The sequence below is a fragment of the Eublepharis macularius genome, chromosome 3 (genome assembly GCF_028583425.1).
Source record: "Eublepharis macularius isolate TG4126 chromosome 3, MPM_Emac_v1.0, whole genome shotgun sequence".
Taxonomy (NCBI): Eukaryota; Metazoa; Chordata; class Lepidosauria; order Squamata; family Eublepharidae; genus Eublepharis; species Eublepharis macularius.
This window is the reverse complement of record NC_072792.1, coordinates 157,459,047-157,485,267: the sequence shown is the minus strand read 5'-3', so window position 1 is coordinate 157,485,267 and position 26,221 is coordinate 157,459,047. Positions and strand designations below refer to the sequence as shown.

Below are 26,221 nucleotides of genomic sequence, written 5' to 3'. Positions count from 1 at the left end.
TGGCAGCTGCTGCCTTTGGGAAAAAAGGCACTTTACCTAATTATTTGTGACTGGAAGGGCAGAAGTAGTTTGCCCTAACCCTTTCAAGCATCCTTGGGGGAAATGGCAGTCAATTACCTGAATGCAACCCTGGAATACTATTAGTGAGATGTAAACCTGGTGGATAGTGAGATCCACCAGTGGATGGCCAATACACCTTCGAGCACAGACCCCTCATCACAAGTTAGTGGTGTGATGACTGACGACATCCAAGGTTGCAACCTGTGCATGCTGATTTGAAACTAAGCTCTGCTGGACTCAGTGTGATTGTAGGAATGAGTTGTAAATGTCTGCAAAGTCATCCATTGTGGTGTAGTGGTTAAGAGTGTCAATGTAGGATATGGGAGACCTAGGTTAAAATCTCTAGTTTACCATGAAAACTCATTGGGTGACTTCGGACTACTCACTCTCTTTCGACCTCACAGCGATATTGTTTGGAGGATAAAATAGAGGAGATAATGATGTTGTAGGGCACTGTGGGTCCCCAGTGGGGAGAAAAGCAGGGTATAAATATCTAAACGTATACATGAAATGAAATGAATCACTGCCCAGCAGTCTAGCTGTAAGAATTATTGAGCTGATACAAAACTGGCTCAGGTAATGTATTTTAACCTAGCAGGGTATAAAAGAATGCTAGCATTACAACAATTCCATGCCAACACGCTGCTCCAGGTACTGGAGTCATTTGAGCAATCAGTCCTTCAAAGAGTTAAGGGGTAAGCCAGCTGGCCTTTGAACATGCTGTTAGAAATGTTGAGGTCCCTTTGAGCAAGGACTGTGTTGCCTTGGCCCTAGCGGCAACATTTTATTTGATCTCTGGAAAAATAATGGCCTTTGAAACCATCGCCTAGAATCACATCATTGTAAATGTTTGGGTGCTATCTGATTTTGGGGGGATGTGCCCCCTGCTATTCTTTTATGGAAGATATTAAGTAGTATCTTAAACTTCATGCATGCATTACTATGTTTTGATAATTCACATGATGAGGAGAAGACTATAAAAGGCCCTGATTTACATAATACAGTTTTTAACTAAGAAATACTCCTATAGCAGAGAATAGTTTTAGGTGGGTAGCTGTGTTGGTCTGCAGTAGAACAACAGTATTTGAATCCAGGGCCACCTTAGAGACCAACAAGATTTTCAAGGTATGAACTTTTTGAGAATCAGAGCTCCCTACTTCAGATACGAGTAAGAATAGAAAACCCTGAGCCTTTATATCCCAACTAGCTTATATCCCAATCAAGCTGCATTTTATGGTATCTTTGCATCCTGATGGCTTTCCTTGTAACACCCTATGGCATAGAGGCCCTTCTCGCTTCTCCACTGTGAGATGGATTTTCCCTTCAAAACTGATAAAGTTGCTTGCTGTGGCCAGGCATCCTCTGGTAGCATGTCTCTAGGTGTAATTTAAAGATCTTTTTGTCCCACACTTAACACACTTATCTGGCTTATATCCCAGCTCAAATGCTTGGAAGGGCAGAAGCAGGACCCCATGTCTTCTTTTAAAAAATGACACTAGAGGCTGAATAAATTTCAAAAGGAAACGGCAGGTTTATTAAACAGGCAGGGTTGGTATATAGGTAGGCAGTGAAAGAAAAGCTGAGGTAAATTTTTATTGTAGAACAGATGACTTCAAAAGTATTAGGCACAATAATTTGAGAGCTTAGCTTGAAATATTTACAGTTCCTAAAAGTGAAAAGTTTGTCGTTTCAGACTTAGGTAACATTAGGATTCTTCATAGATTTCACTTCACAGCTTAGGTGTACTGACTTCAATGGAGCACTCTTTTCCTTTTACACCCAACTCAGGGTCCTCCTAAGAGCTAACCCCCCCCCCTTTTTATGCTGGATGGGAATTAATCTTTTCCAAAAGACATAACCCTGATCACTTGGCTGCAAGGGACTCTCCTTTCACCACGCTCTTCCTCTGCCAACAACACACACCCAGTTCTGTCTTGTCTGTTTAAACTAGTGCTGGTATGCACACTTAAGAACAACTAAAAGTCTTCTTTCAATATAAAGCTGTCCCAGTTAGGGCAATTTTTTCCCTTTTCCTCACACAGAGAGTTACTAGTCTGACCCCTTGTCAGACTCCAGACTTCAACTGCTTCAACAATTCTGTCAGCACCAAATGTTACCTTCTCACTGACCAGTCACGGTGGTGGTGGGGGGGGGGGACACAGCCTGTCAATCATTCTCCTTTCAGGTAGTTTTTTAAACTTTTAAAACTTTTTACCTTCTACTCTCTGGGTGCTGCACTTAATAAACCTTTCATTTGTAAGCCTATTCCATCACACACACCTCCCACCTTCTGACTGGGATAGAAAAGCTCAGGGTTCTGCTATAGGGCTTCTGGTAACAACATGCAACATTGCTTTTACATTCAGATGGTCAGCAGTATATATCCAGCCACCTGAAATAAGAGCAGCAATTTCACTCCCAATTTACTTTTACACTACCATGAGAGATACCAGATTTATAAGCACAGAGCTACAACACTGGACAGTAAACATAATAGCTTAAGAATTGGCCTTAGTTAAAATTGCTCAGTGATGTATGTACATGTGGGTAATACGATAGTTTGGTGAAAGGTTTACAGAAGAAGCCTCATTAACAAGATTTGGAGCTACCTATTATGTAGCCCCAAACAACATGGACTTTAAATAGTTTAAATGGGTTGTTTGTATGAGATTCCACCGTAAATATTGCACCTAGTATAATACTGACTTTTTTTACCACCAGGGAAACATAATTCCATAATTACTCCATTCTTCCCATAATTTTTATGAGTCTCTATCCTCTGTATGTACCCATATGCAAAATTAATTTAAAATATATAACGCTTACTAGGTCAGAGCTATCAAAGCTGTAAATATCTAGCTTTCATAGCACTGAACAGTATTTATGGTAGTAATCAATAAAAGTCTCTTACAGAAAGTATAGCAGTATCTGCCCTCTCACTGTTGCCTCAGTTACAAAATTTGCACATGAGGTTCTCTCTTGGGTTTTTGTTTTGTTTTGTTCTTGTTTTGTTAGTTTTCTGTTGCTTTTATTGACTATTGTATGAGATGCAAAATTAATCGTTCAAATTTTTTTTGCAAGCTTTTAAAAGTTACACGAGACTCAACACTGCATCTCTTTTCAGTGTCAGTGAATATAATTCCTAACAGTTTCTCCCCCAACTTGTCTTTGTCTTTAAAGATGCTAATTATGCTATTTAAAATTTAAGTTTTATTTTTATTTTTCAAGAGAACTATAGTTTTGTGAAGCAGGGATCTCTAACAAAATTCTAAATACCCTCACCAAACTACAAATCCCAAATTTTTGTGAGAAGCCATAACTGCTAAACTTGTGTATTTAAAACAAATGTGGATTTTGTTTATTTATTTAGTCATTTACATTATTTATAGTCCCCCTTTTGCACTAAGACTCAAGGTGGATTCATAGTGTGACTCTGTACCGTCAATTTCAAGGATATTTCAATAAACAATGTAATAGGGTCTATAAATGCAAATTTGCAAAGATTTAAAACCAGCAGATATCTAATAGAGAGTTGAAGAAATGCTTAAATAGAGCACAAGCAATTCTAAGACTGATATATTAAACAACATTAAACAACATAGAACTACCTGGTAGGATTATACACAAAGCAACAGATAGCACTATAGCTGTAAAGTCTATAGTCCCTTTCCCTCTACTGATGCATCCTCCTGCGACCTCCTACCTGAGTAAAAAAGCCTTCTTGAATAATTTGTAGAGTTGATTATGTCTGCAGGTGCATTAGCAAGTTTTGTTTGCAAACACATCTGCTGACCAATCGGATGGCTCCTTGCCACTTAAAGCCCAGTACATCTGTGGCAAAAATCACACATGCACTGTAAAGTACAGGGTTTGGCAGGCAGCTTCTTGCACAGCCATTCGTCATTTCAGAAACTTGGTATGACCACATAGAAAACGGCTTCTGTGTATTTCTCATGTGCACACCAACCTGAAATGTGTTTTGAGTGGCATGTGTAAATTCACTTCTGAGTTCAGAGCATCTGAACTCTTCCTCCTCCTTTTCCTTCACTTGGACTAGGCTGTTAAAAAGGTTCAGGAACAAGCTAAGCTGAGAAGCCCCTGAAGCTGTAGGAGAGCTCAGACCCAGTCAGCAGCACCAAGGAGGTCCACCTGGGGTGGTGTGGGAGGAGGCAACCGAAGAACTTAGGCCAGTCACTGTTGGCACAGACAGGTCTGAGCCACATGACCTCTGCGTGCTCCTGGCTATCACTGGATTTCCAAGGCAGTGGCCCACCGGGAACATAAGCCAAATGACCAGTGCACCCCTGCTTGTGAAACAATTGCACTTTTTCTGATTTCACCCAGGCCTGTTATCTTGCCTCACTCTCTTCATGTCTGTTTTCTTGCCAAATGTTTTCCACTGTCAATTTATCAATATAGCTAGAATTTGTTCATTTCTTTCCCTGAATGCTGCTAAAAATACATCCTAATCTAGGTTCTCCTGTGCTGATTGTCATAACTGTCTCCTTCCCCTCTTCCTGCTTCAGTATTGGAATTTATTTGTTTCTGCGTTTCATTCCACTCTTTTTTAAAAGCTTCCCCGTTCAGTACCCTCTTCACCTTACTTCCCTCTTTCATTCTCTCCATGAGCCTCCTCTCTTTCTGCTTGAGTTTGTTCAAGCTTCTTCTCATTTTTAAATATATTACCTCTTTTTTCTTTAATTTATTCATCACTGTCTCTCTCTTGTTCTTTGGTCAAAACTTTCTTGTCAAGTCCAGAATCAGTTTTCGAATCCCTGTACTCCACCTTCCCCTCGCCATTGAGATATCCTCCTTCTTTCATGTTTGCTGCCTTGTTATTTCTGTTGCTCTGGTCAAAGAATAGTCAAAAACCATCTTGCTTCTTTGCTTTCCACTAATAATCATATCCATGTCCTTCTTCCCCCCCAAATCTCTTGTGTATTGCTTTTATATAGATTGTGAACCTCTGGCCAATGTCTGTCTAATCTGGACAGCATCTAACTCAGTGGCCACATGTGGCTCTATGACATACTACCTGTGGCTCTTCTGAGCACTATTTCCCTATGGCACCCAACTCATGTTCCAAGAAAGTGAGCAATTTCCATAGAAATTGAAATAATTTCATTATTAATGTGGGCCCAAGATAAACTGTTTTATTTTTAAAAGACAACACATCTTGCCCGTAACTATTATTTCAAGGTTGTAGAAATGTATATGAGGCTAGGTCAACATATGTAGCTGAATAAGGCAGAGGAATAGGGCATAACACTGTTCCCAGAGATACTCTGGTAAATAAAAGGGTTATGCTATATATTACAGCTTGTGCATGTTTGATGTGTGTAGGGCATACAGTAATCATGTGGCTCTTTTGGTTGATGGGAATTGCAAATGTGGCTCTCTGTGATCTGAAAAGTGAGTACCAATGACCATTTTTGGTGCTTAAAAATTAAGAACAAGAGCAAATAATAACATACTGGGGGTCCTCAAGGAAACATGCTTCCAGGGGGACAGTTTGAAGTCCCACTCCACCTCGGAGAATCTCCCCAACGAAAGTCCGAAGCTCTCAGGTGCTTGAGCAGGGTGATTGCTCCTGCTTTCCCTTCTTTTAACTGAGGGTCAGACTACATGTTGCTTTTTGATCTTGCCTTTTTAACCTGTGTTTTCTTCTTTGCAAATGCAGCTGATGAGGCTGCTTTTTCAGAAAGGCCGAGGCAAGTGGGTAGAGGTTCCTCCCTCTGCGTTTTCTTACTGAAAAAAGCTACCCTAAGTTGCTTGTACCCATACTGTGGAAAATATCCTTCTTGCCCAAAACTGAACATAGTACTCCAAGTGACGTCTAATCAGAGTAAAGTAAAGCGATACCATCACTTTGTGTGATCTGGACACCATACTTCTGTTGATAAAGCCTAAAATCGCATTTGCCTTTTTAGCTACAGCATCACACTGCTGACTCATGCAGTGATTCTTTTCACATGTACTACTGCCAAGACAAGTCTTCCTCATCCTATAATTATGCCTTTTCCTTTAGCAGCAGGAGGTACTGATGAAGTAGCAATGACCTTAATGGAAATGTAGTTGCCTCATAAAGCACCAGTGATCACTACAGTTATCATCTCTGTAGTGTTCTGAAGTACTGAAAGTAGAGATGGGCACAAACCAGAAAAAACAAATGGTGCAGTTTGTGGTTTGTCGCATTTCACAAACCATGAACTTTCACAAACGTGCTCCCATTCACGAGCTGGTTTGTTTGGTTTGTGAAAACGTCACATCCAGGTCAGCAAATCATCACTTCCGGGTCAGCAGAAGGTCACTTCTGGGTCAGCAGAAGGTCTGCAGGAAGTCCATCCCCTGTTGCCTAGGAAACTGATTGATCGGCGCCAGGCTGTCTGCAGTGACGAATCAAAAAACAAACCAAAACGAACCAGCCTAACATGGCGGTTTGTCAGAAATGGGCTCTGACAAACCGTCAGTTCGCAAACCATGAACCGATGCAGTTCATTACAAACTTTGGTTCGTATTTCGGTTTGTGCCCATCTCTAACTGAAAGGCAGCAAAACCTTATTCTGTAGCTCCATTTTTAATGTCCCGCTGGAAATATTGGTATTGGGACGGAGCCAGTGTGGTATAGTATCTACACTAGTGGCCAAAATTGTGGAAACCTTTTGGAAAAAGTGCATTTTTGAGGTTTGATGGCTCATAACACCACTTTTTTTTGGAGTAATGCCATAAAATTATATATCAGTGGAAAGATAATTTAATCAAGAATGTAATGCAAGTTTGTTCAATTATCTGTATTCTATCAAATGTTATAGCCAAATAACCAGGAAAAGGAAGCACAACTTGCTTAGATTGATATGAAGTAGCTTTCCTTCATTTGAATGTAGCCAATGAGCATGAGTCTTTAGAGAGCCAATCAGGTGTCTCTCTTGTTTTGGCAATGAGCCAATCAGGTCACAGTAGGATTCAGCTATTGATGTCATGTATTGGAGCTGAGAGGAGGTCATTTGTCAGTGTGTTATGTGATTGCTATCAAGTTGGTTGGTTGGTTTTGTGTTCTTTCATTTAGTGAGCTTGTAAAATGTAATAAAATTAAAGAAATGGCACAAAGCGTTGACTGGTCACCCAGAAAGCGATGTAAAATAGTACTATTAAGTGAACAAGGCTACAGTTATGAAGAAATGAGAAGAAAAATTGGTGGAAACTTAACCAAAGGTGGCATTTCTAATTTTATGAAGAGGTATAAGGCAACTCAGTCATTACAAAACCCGACTGGTAAAGGCAGGAAAAGGTGCACACAAGCAAGGGATGATAGAAGAATTGAGAGACTGAGCCTAGGTGACAGAAGAAAATCATACAGAACGAAACAGCGCAATCATACAGAACGAAAATCATACAGAACGAAATGGCGCAATTCAATGTGAAGTTGAGTGCAAGGACTGGAGGAATTTGGTCTTAATGCTAGAATTCCACGAAAAAAACATTGTTATCTCTCAAACAAAGGTTGAAAAGATTAAACTGGGCTAAAACCCATGTTAACTAGACAGCGGAACAATGGGACAGTGTTATTTGGACTGATGAGACCAAAATCTCCCTGTTTGGTAGTGATGGCATAAAATACGTGAGAAGGAGAATCGGAGAAGATTTGCATCCTGATTGCATTACACCTACCGTGAAACACCCAGTTAGTGTTATGATATGGGGTGTATGACATCAAAAGGTGTGGGCAGAATTTGAATGATAAATGGCAATATAAATGCCCCAAAATACATAAATGAAATACTTGAGCCCAAACTGAAGCCTTCCGCACATAATCTTTTCCAAGATAATGAAGCATTTATATTTCAACAAGATTCAGCTCCGTGTCATGTTGCTGCTGTGTGTAAAAAGTGGTTTCAAGATAATCATATTCCACTATTGGAATGGCCTGGGAATAGCCCAGACCTTAACCCCATTGAAAATCTATGGAGCAGACTAAAGAAACTGGTTAGTGAGAAACAACCCAGCAATAAACCGCAATTAATAGAAGCAATAACTCAATCGTGGTTCACATTATAACAGCTGCAGAACTAAAAAACTTGGTTCACTCCATGGGAAGGCGTTGTAAGGCCGTAATTAAAGCAAAAGGTTACCCAACTAAGTATTAACTGACATTGGTGAGAATTGTTGTATAACTCATTTTTTCTATGTGTTTCAATTCTCTTCTTTGTAACTACTGTTCTAAAAAAAATTCCTTCATAAAAGTTATTGCATTACATTCTTGATTAAATTATCTTTCCATTGATATATAATTTTATGAGCCATCAAACCTCAAAAATACACTTTTTCCCAAAAGGTTTCCACAATTTTAGCCACTCGTGAAGAATGATGATTCGGGAAATCCAGTTTTGATTCCCCACTCTGCCGTGGAAGCTTGCTGGGTGACTTTGGGCCAGTTGTACACTCTATGCCAATATACTGCACTGAGGTCCCTCCTTTTCCTAAACCCAACCCTCCCCAGGCTCCACTCCCCAAACCTCTATGGACTTCCCAACCCAAAGCTGGCAACCCTACTTCTCAACACAGTTTATCCTCACATATTATTAGAAAACTTGGAGGGGGGGCGGGCGGAATATAGGTGTACATGGGATAGGGTTGTCAACATCCAGATGGGGCTTGGTGTTCTCCTGGAAGACTGGGACCAGTGTGGTGTAGTGGTTAAGAGTGGCGGGACTCTGATCTGGAGAACTGGGTTTGATTCCCCACTCCTCCACTTGGAGCCAGCTGGGTGACCTTGGGTCAGTCACAGCTTTCCAGAGCGCTCTCAGCCACATCCACCTCACAGGTTGTTGTGGGGATAATAATAGCATACTTTGTAAACTGCTCTGAGTGGGCATTAAGTTGTCCTGAAGGGCGGTGTATAAATCAAATGTTGTTGTTGTTATTAGAACCACCGCTGATCTCCAACCAATAGAGGAAATGGCTGCTTTGAAGGGTGGACTATATGACTATACCCTGCTGAGGTACCTTGCCTCCCCTAACACTGCCCTCTACATTCTCTACCCCCCAAATCTCCAGGAATTTCCCAACCCAGATTTGGCAACCCTAGCATGGGAACAATGTGGAATATTAAAGTACAGAACAGGGGAAGGCACCTTCTGCCCCTTTGTTGCTTCTCCACTCCAAATTTCCCATTTTTGAAGTGGCTTTTCCTGAAATTAAAAGGACTGAAGGCTTTTGGGCGTTCATGGCAAACAGTTGTATATCTATGAAATCAGTACTGTGTATGGCTTCAACCTTCACCTCCAAATAGTGTTATCACTTTTCTACAGGCTCCAATATGTCACAGGACTATTGGGGAGTATTCAGACTGGCAAAGTACTTACGGAAAATCTGTTTGAACAAGTGGCAGAGTATTTCAGCTTTCCTCTCATCTGCTGTCCGCTGTGCATAATTTGAGAAGGATCAGCACATCTGAGGTTTGCTTGCTGAGCATGTCTATATCCCTAATAATTATTCACCTGCTTGCAGGGCTTTTTTTCTAGGAAAAGAGGTGGTGGAACTCAGTGGGTTGCCCTTGGAGAAAATGGTCACATGGCTGGTGGCCCCGCCCCCTGATCTCCAGACAGAGGGGAGTTGAGATTGCCCGCCGCGCCGCCGAGCAGCGCGGAGGGCAATCTCAACTCCCCTCTGTCTGGAGATCAGGGGGCGGGGCCACCAACCATGTGACCATTTTCAAGAGGTTCCGGAACTCCGTTCCCCCGCGTTCCTGCTGAAAAAAAGCCCTGCCTGCTTGCATTCAGCCTTCTGGTGGAAAACTACTGCTACTTTTGTCATGCTTCTGAGTCAATTAAAAGTCAGTCTAAAATACTGGCAGCATCAATGAAAACAAAATGCACATTTTAGTTTTATGTATTTTGCAGGTATCCTGGAATTTATCAGTATAGCAGTGGGCCTGGTCAGCATCCGAGGGGTAGACAGTGGACTTTACCTGGGAATGAATGAGAAAGGTGAACTGTATGGCTCGGTAAGTTCGTTTTGAGTTTTTACTAATTGCAGCTTCTATGTTCATGTTATTGTTGTGTCGAATTGATTATATGTAGCTTCAAGAATGCTTTAACCAGATACTGTGTAGTTTCTAGCCAAGTATCCTACAATAAATACAAATCAACATGTAGTCTGGTTATGTTTTATGGATATGCAGTTTTCCAGTTTGTCATAAGTAGTGCAGGCATAAGCAAAATCACACTATTTTAAGTCCACTGAAAACCATGGGCTCAGAAATGGTATAACTCTGTTTAGGATTGCCTCGTATATACGTAGGTTGGGATGTATTTGCAACAATGTCACTTATATACAAAACTACTTTCTGTGGTGTTTGATCACTGGTCCATCTAGCTTAGTGTTTTCTACGCTAACTGGGCAGGAGCTCTCAACAATCTTATACAGAGACTTCCTGACCCGTTGCTAGAGATGCTAGAGTGTTTTCTGAATGCAAAGCATGTGCAAAGCAATAGCTCTTCCCAGTAGCTTTGGGCTGGGGTTCCAAGCTGACCAAGGATGTAAAATTGGAATAACATTTTTGGATGATACTATGTGCTGCTAATTGATGGTAGGTATCTCCGTGTGCTGGTTTGCAAAGCATTTATGTGCCGTAGTGAAAACAGTCACAGGTCATGTTGCAGGATGAAGTGAAACCAAAAAACCTTGAGTATATCTGAAGGACTCTGTCCCCCACATATACCCCCATGCACCAATGATGGTCCTCCGTTTGCCACTTTCTGGTTGTTCCCTGTTTAACTTTGCCCACTTGGCTTCTACTAGAGTCCAGTCCTTTTCAGTAGTGGCTCCCACCTTGCGAAACAAACTCCCTGAGGAGGTGAGGGGGGCACCATACTCTGTCTTTAGGGGGTGCTGTAAGGCCATTTCATTGGCTAGGATTTTAATAAGGTTTAAGTTGCATGCATTTTCTTAGGGAAAGGAGTTACTGGGGTTGTATCATATATGGTTTTAATTGGGAATTGTAAGCTGCCATAAACCACAAGACTATAAATAGTTAAATACATAATTTGTAAATTTACAAAGCACATAAGCCATCAGAGAATTGTCTATTCACATTAACAGGATGAACCATATGAGATATTTCTATAGGGGATATTTACAAAGGTGTGCCTTAGTTCAGTACTTTTGTTACTACTTAATATGTGCAGGTATGTGAGGCAGAATGAGAAATGCCTCTTATTTCATACCACAGTATATTCCCTGCCTCCCCCCTCCCTTAGCTATCTAGCTGCAAAACTGGAATAGACACCATAGTCATGGTTATCTATTACACTTACAACAAATTCATGTTTATGTATTGTTCCACCCACAGATGACACCATGAGAGGCTCTTCCAGAATTCTTTTCTGCTTTTTATAATCTATTCTGAAGCAGTCCCAGTAAGCTGCCATGTACTGGCGACAGAGATCAGTACGCCTGGAGAAAATGGCTGCTTTAGAGGGTGGACCCTATGTCATTATACCCAACCCTCCCCAGGCTCCACCCCCAAATCTCCAGGGGTTTTACAACCCAGAGCTGGCAATCATATGTGCAGGCCTCAGAGTGCACTTCTGGAGCTGAAAGGGGCAGAGAGATGTAAGGTTGTTCCTTGTAACAGTATGAAGCCTTTGATTTAGTGAAGCCTGGTATAAATTCTAGGGGCTGTGACCATCAACAGCTTCTGCTTCCTGCACTTCAGCTTCAACTAGTCAGCCTCTCGAGCTTAAACTAATGATTCCATCATGATGAGGCAGTGTTGCATAGCAGTTAGAACGTTGATCCAGGACTGCAGTTTGTGCCCCTTGTCAGCCATGCAGTTCCCTTAAAAGGCCCAGTGTACTGAGAGGTTGGGTTTGGGGCTCCTAGCAATTTTTCAAACTCAGTTTGAATCAGGACCTGGGAGAGGGGGGCTTTAATCCTTTCCCTTTACACCATTATCCCACAAAGCAGCTCTGATTTATCAGACCAGAGATCATTAGCAGTTCCTTCACTCATGTTAGTGAGAACTATTTTTGCTTGGGCTTTCTTGGGGGCCTTTCCTGTTTTATGGAATGGGTTTCCCAGCCTTGCAGAAATTTCAAAGGCTCAGTAAGGCAGAGCTTTTCTAATGTGCTTTTCGTGGCTTTTGAGTGGAGGTTAATTATTATGATGCGGTTAAACAGCTTGCTGTCTTCTTGTTATTTATATTATATTTTGTGAAATGGGATTATAGCTGGGTTTAATTATATAACTCCCTTTGAATGGAGATTGGAAGAAAAGTAAGACATAATTGTTTTAAATAAATTCTGAAGTGGCCTTGGAGAGCCTTTGTTAAACTTGTTGAGCTAAACTTATGTATACAGAGCCCCAAAAGGGCAAATACAGGAACCATTTCAGGTTGGCAAAATGGTGTGTGTAGGGATTCAAAGCTTAAAGTCTCCCTCCCCGTGTGCTATGGTCTTGTTCTAACTCTGGATCTTGGGTGCCTTAACGCTGAGTTTAAAAAATTGCTGGGAATTCTGCACGCAAAACTCCCAGTTAGGGTTTCCAGGCCCTTCTACCTGAAAAGTGGGGGTGGGGTGCCGATCTTCCCCTCCCAGTAAGCAGAGGCATTCCAGAGCATGTTGCGTGTAGGCTTTGCAGGGCAAATGATGTCATTTCCAGGTTAAACTGGAAGCTATGATGCCTCTGCAAGCCCAAAACGATTGGTAGAGAATTGGTCCTGCTGCTCACCTTTCTCCCCCTCCTGCCAGCCAAGTGAGCCATGGCAGAGGGTGGAGGCTGAGGGCAGGGGACCTGGCAGCCCTTCTCCCAGTGCATGTCTGGTTTGGCTCTGGGTGACCTTTCAGGGATATTGTGAGGATAAGCTGGAAGAGGGTATACTTCAAGGAATGGTGAGATAAAAATGTGATAGGAACTATTGACTACTTAGCCATTCACAGGCTTGGCCTGGCTTTGGCACCATCTTTTTCTTGGTGTGAATCTGTATGCCACCTTAGTTCCTCCCAGTATTTCCTGCTGTCTGCACATTTTATCTTCATCTGGCCTCTTTGAGAAATCACACTGTGATGGACAGGAAGTTGTCCTGTCCCTGAAAGGCAAAACAGCCCCTCTGCTGTTTCATCCCTAAGTCTATGGGAGAGCTTCCCCAGCATCCAGTCAAATTTCAGAGGGGAAATGGAAGGTGGAGGGAAACAGTAGCAGTCAGTTGCCACCTGCCTCAGCAAAAGAGCAGATAGTATCAAGGATAGCTCTGCCTGGTATTGTGGCAAGATCAAGATGGGTAGCTGTGTTAGTCTGTCTGTAGCAGGAGAAAAGAGCAAGGGTCCAGTAGCACCTATAAGACTAACAAAATTTGTGGTAGGGTATGAGGTTTTGTGAGCCACTGTGGCTCAGAAAAGCTTCTACCCTACCACAAATTTTGTTAGTCTTATAGGTGCTACTGGACTCTTGCTCTTTTCTACTGGTATTGTGGCAGAGTGATTTAACTCTACCTCTGTCCGAGGACAGAGTTGTGAGGACTATCTCTGGCGATGAGCAGCCTTTGTATCCTTTTCATCTGTCTCTTGGGAAAGAGCAGGCTGGTGTGGGTGGAAACTTGTGTGTATGTGAAAGGATCCAGTCTGATGGCTAGTCAGTGAAAGCTTGTCTGTACTTCAAAGCATTAAAGGAAATTAAAATCACTATCTGAAGCCACAACTATCTTAAATTTACGTGCCTCAGCCAGGTTTCTCCTTTGAACGTTGGGAGACCTGGGCTGATGAATTTAACCTGTACATAAATAAATCTTTGTTACTTTTATAAGCCTCCTGGTTTAGTGACCTCTGAGTTCTTCTTACCACAAAACTTAACTCATGACAGAGAATCTAAAGCCTTTACATTCACTACCACAAGAACATCTATCATCTGAGGGGAAGTTTTACATTTCTAAACGAAACTAGTTCTCCAAAATTATAGGAGGTTGTGTGAGTTTCTCCAGTTGGAAGAAAAGGCCTGTCACACATGCCTTCTCCTGAATTGTTCCAGCACTTTGGAATAGCTATTTGGTAAAGCATCAAGACTTGACTTACGAGAGGGCTTTTTCCAAAGTGAGTTGAATTTCTCTTGAGTGTTGCTGCTGACTTTGTATTTATTGTTGATAATGGAAAATTATGCTTTAAAAACAAAGCTTTATTATATTCATGTGTGGACTAACTTTTTTAGTAATGTTTTTGATGAACACAATCTATCTTTGGGCAATTAACCTGTGTAGAAAATGTTGCTATCTTGGAGTCAGACCCCCTGTGGTGTATGTACAGGGTGGACTGTTCTTAGGTACCCGCTGTCGGTGAAGATAGCAGTTAAAACACATTGTTTATTAAATTAAAAACTGTTCATAGGTATGTGACTTTTAAGAATATATAACTATTTTTGAAACCACCCAGCTTATGAACCTATTCCGAAACCAATTTGTTTATCATTATTCTGCAGCCATCATGCTTATGTACTTATAAATAAACTAGCTTGATGCCCGTGCTTCGCTACGGTATTTAACTACTTTAAATTCAGTTATAATATTTATGGGTAAGTAACGTTTTTGGTTTGGGGAGGCGGGTTGAGTTGGTTTTGTAGTATAATAGCATAGTACCCGAGCTTCACAAAAGTGTTTGAATAAAGCAAAGCATGTTGATACCTAAAACTGATTAAGTGAATTTCGAAATGTAACATTTATTGAAGAGATTTTTAAAAGGAAAAGATTGTAGTGCAAGAAATAAAGTGAAAAAATACGTCCAACCTTATTTTTCTACTGAAGGATCTCTTTGTAGACCTCATTGGTGGTTTCCCCCCACTTTGGAGCCCCCACTTTGAGGAGAAGCTTGTGGGCTGGGAAGCCAGGAGGGTTGAGCATGTTGAGGAACTCCACAGGGTAGTGTGGACTGCATCATCCATTTGCACCACTGAGTCCACAGATCTGTACTCCATTTCTGCCCCTTCGAGGGAGTTGTGTTTCATTAATGATGGCAGCCTTGTCTTTCTTGGGGGTCAGAATGGCACGCTTCCACAGCCCATCCATGGACTTCTTCATGATAGTGACGATATCAGGGTATATCGTGGCTGTTGGGTCTGCTAGGGTCGTCACTACTGTACCCAGGCCTGCAGGGATGGTCACCTTTCCCTTGGACTCAGGACTTGCTGGTACTTGCCCACTGCTGCTCAGTGCACTCCAGGAGTACGATGTGCACTGTACGATGTGTGGTTCGCAAACACAAACCGCGTGTTTGCGAACCACAAACTTGGCTGGACCGTGTCAAATTTAAGTCTGTTTTGCAGACTGTGCCCACCTCTAAATGCAATCTATAACAAAGTCTTCCTGTAATAGCAGTTAAATAGAAGAGATCTAAGGTGAAAGCCCTTGGAGGCAGCAAAAACCTTTTGAGAAGCTGCAATATATTGGTCACACAAACAGGGCAATACGCCACAGGTAGGGTTAGCAGTGGAATTCAAACCCCCAAGGGAAGGTGAAGTAAAAGCCTGGATAAAGGAGAGAACATCTGAAACTGTGTGTGTATGTGGAAGGGGAGAGGTGTTGTTTATGACTAGGGCCCTACTGAGGTAAAAGTGTAAGGTAATGTAAAGAGGAGCTGTCATAAAAGTCCAAGGTGAATTTAAACAAAATCACTACAGGACACATTTTTGGCTTCTGAGGGAGGCAGGAAAATCACTGCCTGTAATGGAAATCCTTCTACCTACAAAAGTGCTAGTGTAGATCCAAGCTATAGTTGTGGTCCATTTGCTATTCTGTGTGCCATTGTTGCTCTGTGATTCTCTAGGATTGCTGGATAAAAGTCATATGACATTCATTCCTTGCTTACTTAGTAATTAATGTCTGGCAGCTGGATGCAGGAATATATTCCAGTAAGGGAAAAATTGAGGAGATGCGAGGTGATGATGGAAGTTCTGTCTATGGTGTTGGAATGGTGATGATAGCTCACAAGTACAAAGTATCCCTGGCATGTGTGAACTGATTCTGTTGGAAACAAAACATGATGACTACATTATCAATTTTGAGGAATAATATGAAGAAGCCATGGCTATTGATTTATGGCTTAGTTGGAGAAATGAGAGCTCTTTTATTTAATTGTTTAATTTATATCCTGCCTTTCAGCTTTGTTTAATTTATATCCTGCCTTTCAGCTTTGAAAGGCACTTCAGGCAGCTCCATGTATAAAATATGAATCCAAAGGATAATAATGAATGAAATTTAAGCAAGTGCAAAGTCTGACGAGCAAAGGAAGGAAACCCTGGAAGAACATTTTGCATATTTTTAGAAGCTTGGAATATGTAGAGAGAAATGGCATTGATAAAGGTGAACAGTTGAAGCTACCTTTGGTTTGTCCCATCCAGAATTATTAATTCTTACTGTTACTTGCTCGCCAGTTCCTCTGGCAGGATTCTTCTTGTCTGAGATCCTTTCAAGTAGAGATTCCAGAGACTGAAACTAGGACCTTTGGCACATGAAGCATGTGGTGTACCATGGAGTTATGATCCTTCCAAGGAATAAGGAATAACAAATGTTGAAACAGAAGCTTGGAATTATGGGTGGTTATGGAAGAAAATGATCAGGAACTGAATAAAAAGAGAAGCATCTGCATCTGGAGAAAATCTGTATCTTGATGAAAGGCTATGTTATAGACTCGTTCAGTCAGAAAGTCCTCAAGGTGAATACACTTTGGGAATATGAGTGGGAAAATGGCTACCTGGCATAACCTTCAGAGCAGTTGTCAAGAGAGGAGGACTGACCCGCTTATGCAGTGCAGAGTGGGAACAGTGCTGGGGTAGGAGGCTAAAGCACCTCTGTACAATTTATGACCCACCAAACAAAATGCAGCCTGGCAATCTGTCAGATGCTTGATGACTTCCCTGTTTTTGCATTCCCAGGCAGGCAGCAAGAACGGGGTTTTATGTGGATGGGGGTGCTTTGGCTTAAGACCAAAGTAGACATTACAGGATAGGCCTGTATAATATTCTTTCAATGTGTGTGTGCATGCATATGTGTGTTCAAATGTAAAGCAGTCACAAGAGGCTGTGAACTTGATTTGGGGGGAAGAAGGAGCTTAATAGTTATATTGTTCTGTGATAGTGGCTTGGTTTTTGTGGATGAGTGAGAAACCCTGAAGGACTATTCTATTTTGGCAGGAATAGCCCACACTTAAGACAGAATATGGGGAAACAGAATGGTTTCCAGTTAGCAAGGATGTCAGACAAGGATGCATATTATCTCTCTACCTGTTCAACCTCTATGCAGAGCATATCAAAGAAAAGCTGGATTAGATTTAGAAGAAGGTGAAGTGAAAATTGGTGGAAGGAACATTAATAATTTGAGATATGCAGACGACACCACGTTACTGGCAGAAAATAGGGAAAACTTGAAATGACTCCCGATGAAAGGAGAAAGTGCCAAAGCAAGATTACAGCTGAACATCAAGAAGACAAAAGTAATGACTACTACTGAGGAATTACACAATTTTAAAGTTGACAATCAGGACACTGAAATTGTTGAAGATTTTCTATTCATTGGCTCAATCATCAACCATAAGGGAGATTGCAACCAAGAAATCAGAAGAAGATTGAGATTTAGAAGAGCAGCCCTGAGGGTACTAGAAAAGATATTTAAAAATTTAGAAAAGATATTTAGAAAAGATATTTAAAAATAAAGTGTCTCTCTGGGGACCAAGATCAAGATAATCCAAATTATAGTATTTCCCATTACTATGTATGGATGTAAAAGTTGGACAATGAAGAAGAAAATTCATTCATTTGAATTTTGCGGATACCATGAACGACCAAAAAAACAAATAAGTTGGTTCTAGATCAAATCAAGCCTGAATTCTCCCTAGAAGTTAAAATGACAAAACTGAGGCTATCGTGCTTTGGTCACATCATGAGAAGACAAGATTCACTGGAAAAGACAATAATGCTATGAAAACTGGAAGGCCGTAGGAAAAGAGGAATACCTAAAACGAGATGACTTTACTCAAAAAAGGAAGCCACGTCCTACAGTTTACAAGATCTGAGTAAGTCTGTTAATGATAGGACATTTTGAAGGTCTTTCATTCATAGGGTTACCATAGGTTGGAGATGGCTTGACGGCACATAACACACACGCAGCCCGCACTAATAAAACTCCTCTTTATGGTAGTTGTATTGTGAATATTTGAGGGCTATCTCCCACTCTACCCTGTCATAGGGCAAACTCAGATAACCACGTGGTCAGAGAATTATTCAGGAACTGGCCTAAAAGTGCTTGGTAATTGTTTTAGGTTAGCCGTCTGTGAGGTAAATTATACTACTATTTAGAGACACATTTCCATCTTCTTCGGGTGAGCTATGGAGGTAAACATTTTGCTTCCCTACCTTGGTCTTTAAGATGGAATAACCTTGCCTTCTCATAAGAACTAAGAAAGAAACCAAAGATAAACAAAACAAAAGCTTTTTTTCTTCTTTGGAAGGTAGAAGAATGGTTTTTGTGTTCAAGAATAAACTATATACATTTGTAAATGTGTGAGAGACAGGGAGAAAGAGGGAGGGAGCCATGAACTGTCAGTCTGTGCTATGAGAATAGAACAGACAAGTTCTCCTTAGTTAAAGCTTACTGGAGTTTATACCACACAGACCTCAGTTGGCTCCTTAATTGCCCACTCCCTAGGAAAACAATTCTAGAGCTTAACTGTTAGTGTGTGCCTAGCATACTAAACCAGTCTGCTTCTGCCTGAAGAAACCATGAGATACAGCTATGCCTAACCTTTCTGTAGGATGTCTAAACCCTATTTGAAGAAGTGGCCAATAAACGTCTCCCTTTTACTCTTGCCGTTTCCCTTCACATTTCCCTCTCAAGGTTGTAAGGGCCCTGACTGGCTCCTTCTGGTTTTTTTCAGTATACAAACAGGGTAAAAAGGGAATTGGTGGATAAAGAAGAAAAGGGATGGACATCACCCTGTCTATCAAAGACACCTATAATTATTTTCCATGAGCGAGAAAATAGTAGGGGTGGAAGCATTAAAAATGCTTTGAGGACTTCTGTAGTTTCTTCCCCATGCAATTCATTTGAACGTGTAGCCTCTTGACTGTTCTCTGCTTTTTGTAAAAGAGGGAGACTTTTACATGTTTCTGACATGCGTAATGTGTAACATCTAGTTTTCTCCAGTAAGTTTTATGCAAGCCTACATGAAAGTATTCCTGTGACTGAATGATCTAACCTAAGATTATCAACAACAACAATATTCAATTTATATACCGCCCTTCAGGACAACTTAAGGCCCACTCAGAGCGGTTTACAAAGTATGTTGTTATCTCCACAATGCCCTATGAGGTGGTTGGGGAGAAGTAGTCATAGAGTTTACAATGTTATATAACACGGAAATGCAACATCAATGATGAGAGTGGCGGGAGTTTAAAACAAAAAAGGAATATTTTAATTGTGTCCGTTAAATAATCATGAGTTCTTTTAGGAAAGAAGAATTTGGGGGATTTAGTTTAGTAAACTGGAGACTATTCTAAGTGGATAAAGGCTGTTGAACAGTATACAAAACCCCTTAATTTTTGGTTTTTTACTTAGATGGCAAATGAACCTGATAACTGTTTTCAAACATAGAAACACTTCAAGCAGGTTAGTAGTTAATTGATGTTTAGAGAGAAATGACTAACTAATGACTGAAAGGAGGAAGATAAAAAGTTGTAGAAATATTAATGAGAACTTTTAAGTCACTAGAATTCCTATACACGACTGACTGATGTAATCTATGACCACAGCTGGAGTGCTAAGAACTCTGAAACCATAAGCTGGGGAGGAACCATAGCTGTCTCGTGGTTCTGTATGATTCCACTGATGAATACTCCAAGCTAGTCCCTTAGTCTCCATTATCAAAAATAAAAGAAAAACACAGTGATGTTGGTTGAACAAAACAGGTGCAAAGAACTTCTGCCAAAACCTTGGAAATCCTTTGCCAGTCAAAGAAGTCAACTCTGAGCAAGTGATCAGCTTATTGGGTAAATGTCTCCACTGAAAAGTATTGTATTTGAGGTATGACTGCATGACGTGTAGTAGTAGCTCTCTGATGATTTAATCATATAGGCAAATCTCCACTTGATCGCATTCATAGGAATGATGAACATGCAGGTGTGTACCAGTCCTATCACTTAATTACTTTGCAGATAAGGTTGCCAGTCCCCTTCTGGGGTTGGTGGATCCTCTGCACCCAGCTGCTATACACCCACCCTCACTCACCTGGCTGGCAGGGGGGGAAGGCATCTGCATGCCTGAATCATGGTTCTTCGTTGTACTGGAAAATGACACCATTTTCTGGATCAACAGGGAAATGCAGAGGAAAGTACCCGCTGCCCCCTGTCCTCCCCGATATGGTTCCTGGGGGACCTGGAACAGCCTGTGGATAATGAGAGAGTGTTGAAAAAATATTTTCCTTAAGACAATGATTTGTTGCGCAACTGAGGATTTAAATAATGATTTGTTGTGCAACTGAGGATTCAAATAACTATTTGTAATGAAAGGTAATCACTGGAAGTAAAGGCAGTAGTTTAAAAATGGAGGAAGAAAGATGTTTTCTGTCTGTGATAAAGAGGTGTGACCAAGAAGTATGTGGGAGAACTCAAATAATTCAGATACATGGTTGGAACATGTATCATTGGATTTAAAAAAGATAAGTGCCGAGGACAAATCCTAACAAAGAGTGAATTTGTGAGACTCAGAGGAATGTGAAATTGTGAATAGGTCAAAATGGAGAATTGATGAATGAAGTAATAAAAATGGTTAAATTGGTTAAAACTATTACAGCACAATGTTCCGGTGAAATGTAAGAAACTGTGACACAAAGTATAGATGTAGAAAGTCTGAAAATAAATGATGACTATCTACAATGTTACTAGCTTAACAGTGTCATCCTAAGCAATTATACCCTTCCCAATCCATTGAAGTAGGTTGTCTCTGGTTAGGATAGCACTATAAGAAGCCATTAATGTCTTATATACAGGAAAGTCATGGAAGTAAAAATGGTCCTTTTTTGTAATTTTGGGAGGAGGTACTGAAAGGCAAATATTTAATGCTTTCTTGTTCTGATGAAATGGATTCAGAAAGTTATTCATGTTGGATATCAGCTGGCATTTGTCCTTCCTGTGTTAATTTTGTAATTGGTGCTTATGAGAATTTTAATGTCACACTGAAATAGAAAAGCTATTTTTTGCTGAATATTTAATGAACCAGGAGCTAACAATGTCCTTGCCAGTTATATATCTGGGGCATAAGCTGTGCTTTTGTGTCATTCCCATTTCCGCTGGCAGGGCTTGCGTAGGAGAAATTCCTAGTGGATTGTCCCCTTAGGCTGGCTGAGTTGGCTTTCAAAAACTGCCAGCAGAAGATAGTCCTCTTAGCCAGACTGCAGAGTGATGAAAAGTGGCTGTGATCTAATTCCATTAGTTTCAATGAAACATAACATCTAATATTCATGATCCTTCAGGGCCTTGTTGACACTGGCAAAATTAGTACCCATATTTCAACAGCTGCCAACAGTAGCACAAACACTGTTGTGGCCTGGAATCAAAACATATTTTCCCATCCTTATGGGTTTTGGTGCATGTGCCAGCAAATAAGTACTGGATTGTACCAACCATTGCACTGATGCAGTATTGCAAAACTTAAGAGTTACGATGTAGGGCGGTTGCTGGAATTTCAGTCTAATTTTTGCTACACAATAGCTAGGGAGAAAGGCCTATGTTGAAATAACTACATGGAAAAACAACACAAACAGTAAAAAATGTTTCCTGTAGTCAGATTCAGTTGAATTTCTTTCAAGAGTGGTGTCCATTGATCCCCTGCTTGTTGTGCGCACAACAAGTACTTGTTTTGTGTACGACAAGTAAAATATCAAATGTTTTTGATATTTCCTTACAGTGTGTGTGATTCACAGAGATATGTAGGGAGTAAGCTTTTAATACAGTTCCATCACTGCACATAATACTTTATGGAGTAACATAAGCCTCCAGCTGGGGCTTGTCAAAGCTAGTTTGGGGTCATGTGTGGCTATACCATCTAGAACCAGATGTGGAGGTCCATGCTATCAGGAGACACAGCAGCAGGCTGGAGTACAGCAGAAGGAGGCTATATTCTGTTTCTTCTGGTTTTCATACTCCTCATGTCAATCTACAGCTGGGATTCTAATAATAATAATAATAATAATAATAATAATAATAATAATAATAATAATAATATTTGATTTATACACCGCCCTTCAGGACAACTTAACACTCACTCAGAGAGGTTTACAAAGTATGTTATTATTATCCCCACAACAATAATCTTCCTGTGAGGTGGGGATTCTAAGCCTGTGGGCCATGGTGGGGTCCATGGATAGGCTTCAGGGGATCTGTGAACTGGGTGCAAATTGTTTTCTTTGATTTCTTGTCACTTTGAAAATTGTCTTTGTGGAAAAAATTATTCTTAAAATCAAATTACGTTATTCAGGTATTCTTATTTAAGCCAAACAACAGCAGCCTTCTCATATAAATTTGCTTTTGAGTAGAAATAAAGTTTTCTTTATTATTTCATTTGTTCAATTGTTTCAGGAAGTGGCCATTAATTTAAATGAATTGTATGCAACATTTTGTGTGTGGGTGTGTCTATGTGCATTTTTCTGGGGAGGCAGTCTGTAGCTTTCATTGGATTCTCAAAAGGGTCTATGATCTGAAAGGGGTTAAAAACCACTGATCTGCAGGCGTCATTCTGCTTGACAGTCACAGGCATCTGTCTAGCATACTCTGTACCTTCTGTACCTGAATGGGATTATGGGACTTTTTTTTTCAGAAATAAAACATTCACCTTTATTGTTCATATATTAGAAAAATCAAGAACAAATGCATGTTACTGTACAACCATGAAGGTGCATACCAAAACTACTTCAGCAGCTTCATATTCCTTTGTGTAGAGGTCTAGAGCATGGGTCTCTTCTTTCTTTTTTTTGAAAGTTTTTAAATTATTTTTTAATATCTAACATAAAAAATTACAAAAGACTACAAAAGTATAAAGGGGAGGGGGAAAAAAAGGGAAGGGAGGACTGGGAAAAGGGAAAATCAACATACAAACAACAAACACTACACTACATGTCTTGTATTCCCTTCATGCTGCATTTTTTCTTAAAAGTTAACTTTCTAATATGCTATCAGATTGGTAGGTTTTATACAATACAGATTATATTCAGGATCAGGACTTCTTCCCCCCCCCCTTGCGTCTCAGTCTCAATTCTCTCTGCGCAGCTGGAGCAGCTGCGCCCGCTCTTTCCTCCCCCCCCCCACTTTCCCCTTCAGACTTCGAACTTTCTTCTTGCTGAAACTCCTGATGGTTGAACAAAAAGTCTGTCAGCTGCGCGTCCGATGTGATCTTGTAAGTTTGATCCTTATATCTGAACCAGACGCCTTCTGGAAACAGCCATTTATATTTTATATCACATTTCCTCAAGAAAGCCGCAAGTCCTTTATACTTGAATCTTCTTTTACGAGCCAAAAATGGAACATCCTTCAATATTTTAACCTTATTGCCCAAATAATTATGGGATTATGGGACTTGATTGCAAAAAAATTGTTTGTTTGTTTGTTTGTTTGTTTGTTTGTTTTATTGGACTTCTATTCCACCCTCCCCACAAGCGGGCTCAGGGCGGATCATATCATTTAAAACACAATAACGTAATTACATGCACTTTCTATAAAATCAATAAAACATTATAAAATCTCAATCAATTATCATACAAAAATATAATACATAATTTCCCAGATGGCAACAATCACTGATTAGCTAATTAAAACAGGGTGGTGGGCAGATCTGACAGGGAGGTTTTAAATGTTTTACCTCCTCCTACTACAGGGCCTGTGGAGGTCTGGACCAGCCTCAGCCATATGCCTGGTGGAACAGCTCTGTCTTACAGGCCCACCGAAAAGATAAAAGGTCTGTTCAAACCATGAGATTCCCAATTCATCCCCCAGGTTCCATAGCCAGAGGTTCACATGTATGTCATAGAAAAGGTTCATATGTATGTCATAGATCTTTCCTTAGGTGTCCCTTTGCCTAAACCATGGAAGTATATTTTCCACAACCAGGAAGACGCTGTAGTAAATTGTGAGGGAAACAACAATATTTCTATTCTGTGCTGCCCATTTTAAATTTTAGGGTCCTGTTGATTCTCCTCAGCATGCTGGCATACGATGCAATATGATTCTTCTTTCTACAAAGAATTTGCATTGGAGCAAATTATAGTGACTTTCAGTTTAAAACAATAGAAAAAAGATACATGATCCAGCACTGATAAATGCTTATTCTTATGAGAGGAAAGAACAAATCACTATCTGGGGAACTCTTTGGCTTTAGTGGGGTATAGTGTAAAAACAGATAGGAAGTAAATGATAACCTCACACTATTGCAGCTATTGGCTAAATCATTTCTGTTGTCATGGAGATCCTTGGGCCAGTCATTACCGTGTAGTCAACCCCAACTCACTGTACTGTTGTGAGGAGAAATTGGGGAGGGTGGAATAACATCACCCGGGTCTCTTTGGGGGAAAGTATAGGATAAAAAATGAATAAATGATGTTCCTTTGCTTAGATGAGTGAGTGTTTTGGTAACTGCTGATAGGGTTGCCAGGTCTCCCCCACCCAGCAATTGGTAGGGACAGTTACCAGGTGGAGGGATGTGCTGACAAAGTTATTGTGTCACCTCTTTGGGGTCAGGAAGCAATTTTCTTCAGGTCAGTTTGGCCAGGGATCCTGGAGGTTTTTTGCCATCTTCTGGGCATGGAGCAGGGGTCACTGGGCGTGTGTGGGGGAGGTAGTTGTGAATTCTCTGCTTTGGGCAGCGGGTTGGACTAGATGACCCTGGAGGTCACTTCCAACTCTATGATTCTGTGGTGGCATGCAGACATCACTTCTGGGTGCACAGGGAGTGACGTCAGCACATCAGGGGGCTGCAAGCGTCCCTCCTGTTTCCTGCCATTCTCTCTCTCCACCCCTGTCTGCCTGCTGATTGGCTGCAGGAAGCACCTGCTGGTGGGATCCCCTGCCGCCAGTGGGGGTCGGGTAAACCTGGTTGCTGAAGGATATTTAGATGACAGAAAATAAAGTGAGTGATTTGCTATTCCTATCTGTCTGCCCCTGGGAACTTCTGGGCATGACTTTACTGAGCTAGTTTTCTCATGGAGAGAGGATACTGGTGACTTTTGTGGCTTATGGCCACTAATGTATGATTAAGAAAATGGAGGTTGTGCACATGAGTGTCAGGATAGTTGGCCACAGGCCTTCTAGGAACTGGTCTGGAGCTGTGTCCTTGATCCCGTACATCTCTGTGCAAAATCGTATGTCTTCCAGGCAGTTTTACCTGTTCTTTGCCTTGATCCATGCTGTGATTGGTCACTGTGCTTTCCAGTTCTTATATAATCTTCCCTCGCCTGCTTCTGTACTTCGTGCTATGAAAAACCTAATGTGTACTGTTTCTGCCCTTGCCTGTTTCTGCTTTTTTTTCTGGTTTCTTGTTCCCATGACCCCTGCTGATAACTTCCTTTACCTGCTTCTGTTATCAGGGGTGTCTTTTTGCAGCTGAGACCAGGAACTGTATTTCCCGGCTTCTTGACTGTGATCTGGAAATACAGTTGTCCTTCAGGCAGAGGAACTGAGGAGAAAGGCAGGATAACAAACACAGGAGGGGGGAACTGCAGAAGAAAAGGAGAGAAATGTGGCTTTGGAGAAGCAGGTGGGTTAGCAGCAGCCCAGTACTAAAGACTGAGACTAAAGAAGCTCTAGGATTGGTTCACAAATGGACTTTGCTATGAAAGTCTAGTAGTATGGTGTGTTACTGTAAACACTGAGCTTGTGGAGTCATATTTTCTAAATGTCTCTTCAGTCGTTCAACTTTCTTATTTTCTTGTATATAATACATGATGTGAGTAAAAACACTGCTATACTATGCATAACACTTTTCTCCCATTCTCCTGGGATTTCTGAATTTTCCTTCCCCCAAGGGCCCAGTCACTCAAAACACATATTAAGAACATCTTCCATTGAAGCAAGTTATGGGTATTTTATGACATCTCCTGGGTACCTTCCAGAAAACAGACCCTGGAGCCCAGGGCTTATTTCG

The 26,221-nt window shown here is 41.0% G+C and overlaps 1 protein-coding gene across 1 annotated transcript in view; it reads left to right on the top strand.

Annotated features, from left to right (window-relative positions):
* FGF9 (fibroblast growth factor 9) overlaps window positions 1-26,221 on the top strand; it is a 54,867-nt gene that overhangs the window by 14,949 nt on the left and 13,697 nt on the right. Inside the window, exon 2 of the mRNA XM_054974251.1 lies at window positions 9,960-10,063. Coding sequence (XP_054830226.1) covers window positions 9,960-10,063 — 104 coding nt within the window. The remainder of the gene's footprint in view (window positions 1-9,959; window positions 10,064-26,221) is intronic.